Here is a 1,901-nt window from a genome sequence, read left to right as displayed (position 1 = left end):
ACACATTTTAGCTGACATGAACTTCTTTCAGTGTTTACACTTCAGCTGACACTTTTAAGTAATTTAACTTGAACTGACTTTTTAGCTCCTCGCAGTGTTTCCTCTATTTCACTTTATTCAGAATTTACACTTCAAGGTCCAGTCTGTAACATTTAGGAGAATCTATTGGCAGAAATGGAATATAATATTCAAGGGTATGTTTGCATTTGTGTATAATCACCTGAAGTCATAGTGTTTTTGTTACCTTAGAATGAGCCGTTTTTATCTAAGGAGTGGGTCCTCTTCTACAGGGGCCACCATGTTGAACCACAAAGTTGAAACAAGTTTTCGCTGCCACCAGGTTTTGTCTTACAAGGGAGGGTGAGACGAGGTGAATTCAGTTAGTCGCAATCCCCAATCTCACCACTAGATGTCACTGAATCCTACACACTGGTCCTTTGAACTTGAACATAAAAGTTTAGCTAAAGATTTTCTTGTTTCTGCTTAGCCTGAATGGACCAACACAAAGCAGTTAAGTCTCAAATATGAGTCTGTCTTCTTTTTCTTGTTGGTGTGACACTAGAAGAAAGGTTTACCCTCCTATGAGATAAGATAGATAGACAGAGATTAAGATTTTTACCTTTTACCTTATAAGAATGAGAATTAATAAGGAATAAAAGTATCTTTGCTTTACAGGAACCCAGCTGCTTCTGGAGGCCTGTATTCAAGAGAATGTGGTGTCCTTTATCTACACCAGCACCATTGAGGTGTTGGGACCAAACCCCAAGGGTGAGCCCATGGTTAACGGCAGTGAGGACACGGTCTACGACTGTGCTCTGAAGTTTAACTACAGCAAGACCAAAAGAGAGGCTGAGCAGATAACCTTGCAGGCCCATGGCGAGGTGCTCCAAAATGGAGGCCGACTGGCCACGTGCGCCCTCAGACCGATGTACATCTATGGAGAGGGCTGCCGCTTCCTACTGGGCCACATGGGTGACGGGATACGGAACAAGGACATTCTGTTTCGTATGTCTCGACCAGAGGCCCGGGTGAATCCTGTCTATGTGGGCAACGTGGCTGTGGCCCACCTCCAAGCAGCCCGCAGCCTCAAAGATCCACAAAAAAGAAATGATATTGGAGGACAGTTTTATTTTATTTCTGATGACACGCCACATGTGAGTTATTCAGACTTCAACCATGTCATGATGTCACCTCTGGGCTTCAACATTCAAGAGAAACTTATGCTGCCGCTCCACCTCCTCTACGTGTTCTGCTTCCTGTTGGAGGTTGTGTGCACGATGCTGCGACCTTTTGTACGCATCGTCCCACCGCTGAACCGGCAGCTTGTCACTATGTTAAACACGCCGTTCAGTTTCTCCTATCAGAAGGCTAAGAGGGACCTGGGATACGTCCCTAGATACACGTGGGAGGAAGCACGCAAACACACCATCAAGTGGCTCGCCTCACAGCTGCCAAAGGAAAGGGAAAAAATAAGAGCTAAATAATGAATGAAAAGTTGTTAGTACCATATTAACAATGTGGGTTATCACTGAAAAACATGTCTGTATGTCTGTTTTCCTGTAGCACCAAACAAAAAGAAACAAAAAATCTTTAGTTCAAAAACAATGGTTATCATCACCATTAATATTTCTTTAAAAGCACCATTGGCAGACTTTTTATACGTTGTCAGAGCATCTTTCAAATTATTCTGATATGTTTAGCGCAGCTTTTTGTTTGTCTGTCTAATATTACCACTAGAAGTCACACAAGTCACAGATTCTTACACATTTGGGTTAAACTGAAGATAAGTTGCATTTACTCTTTGTTTCTTAAGTACTTTTGGCTTTACAGCTAATTATCTCAATTAGACAATTTAAGGTAGACAGTACAGTAAGCAGCATTAACTTAACCCTATAGGGAGA

The 1,901-nt window shown here is 42.1% G+C and overlaps 1 protein-coding gene across 1 annotated transcript in view; it reads left to right on the top strand.

Annotated features, from left to right (window-relative positions):
- Nucleotides 1-1,901, top strand: part of hsd3b1 (hydroxy-delta-5-steroid dehydrogenase, 3 beta- and steroid delta-isomerase 1) — a gene marked incomplete at its 3' end in the record, with an annotated part of 3,734 nt that extends 1,833 nt beyond the window's left edge. Inside the window, 1 exon segment of the mRNA XM_035676072.1 lies at nt 676-1,901. Within this exon segment, the coding sequence (XP_035531965.1) occupies nt 676-1,484 (809 nt within the window).

The sequence above is a fragment of the Morone saxatilis genome, unplaced genomic scaffold (genome assembly GCF_004916995.1).
Source record: "Morone saxatilis isolate NCDOM2014 unplaced genomic scaffold, NCSU_SB_2.0 Contig5, whole genome shotgun sequence".
Classification (NCBI taxonomy): domain Eukaryota; kingdom Metazoa; phylum Chordata; class Actinopteri; family Moronidae; genus Morone; species Morone saxatilis.
Note: the sequence above shows the minus strand (reverse complement) of the source record. Positions and strands in the feature narration are given on the sequence as shown.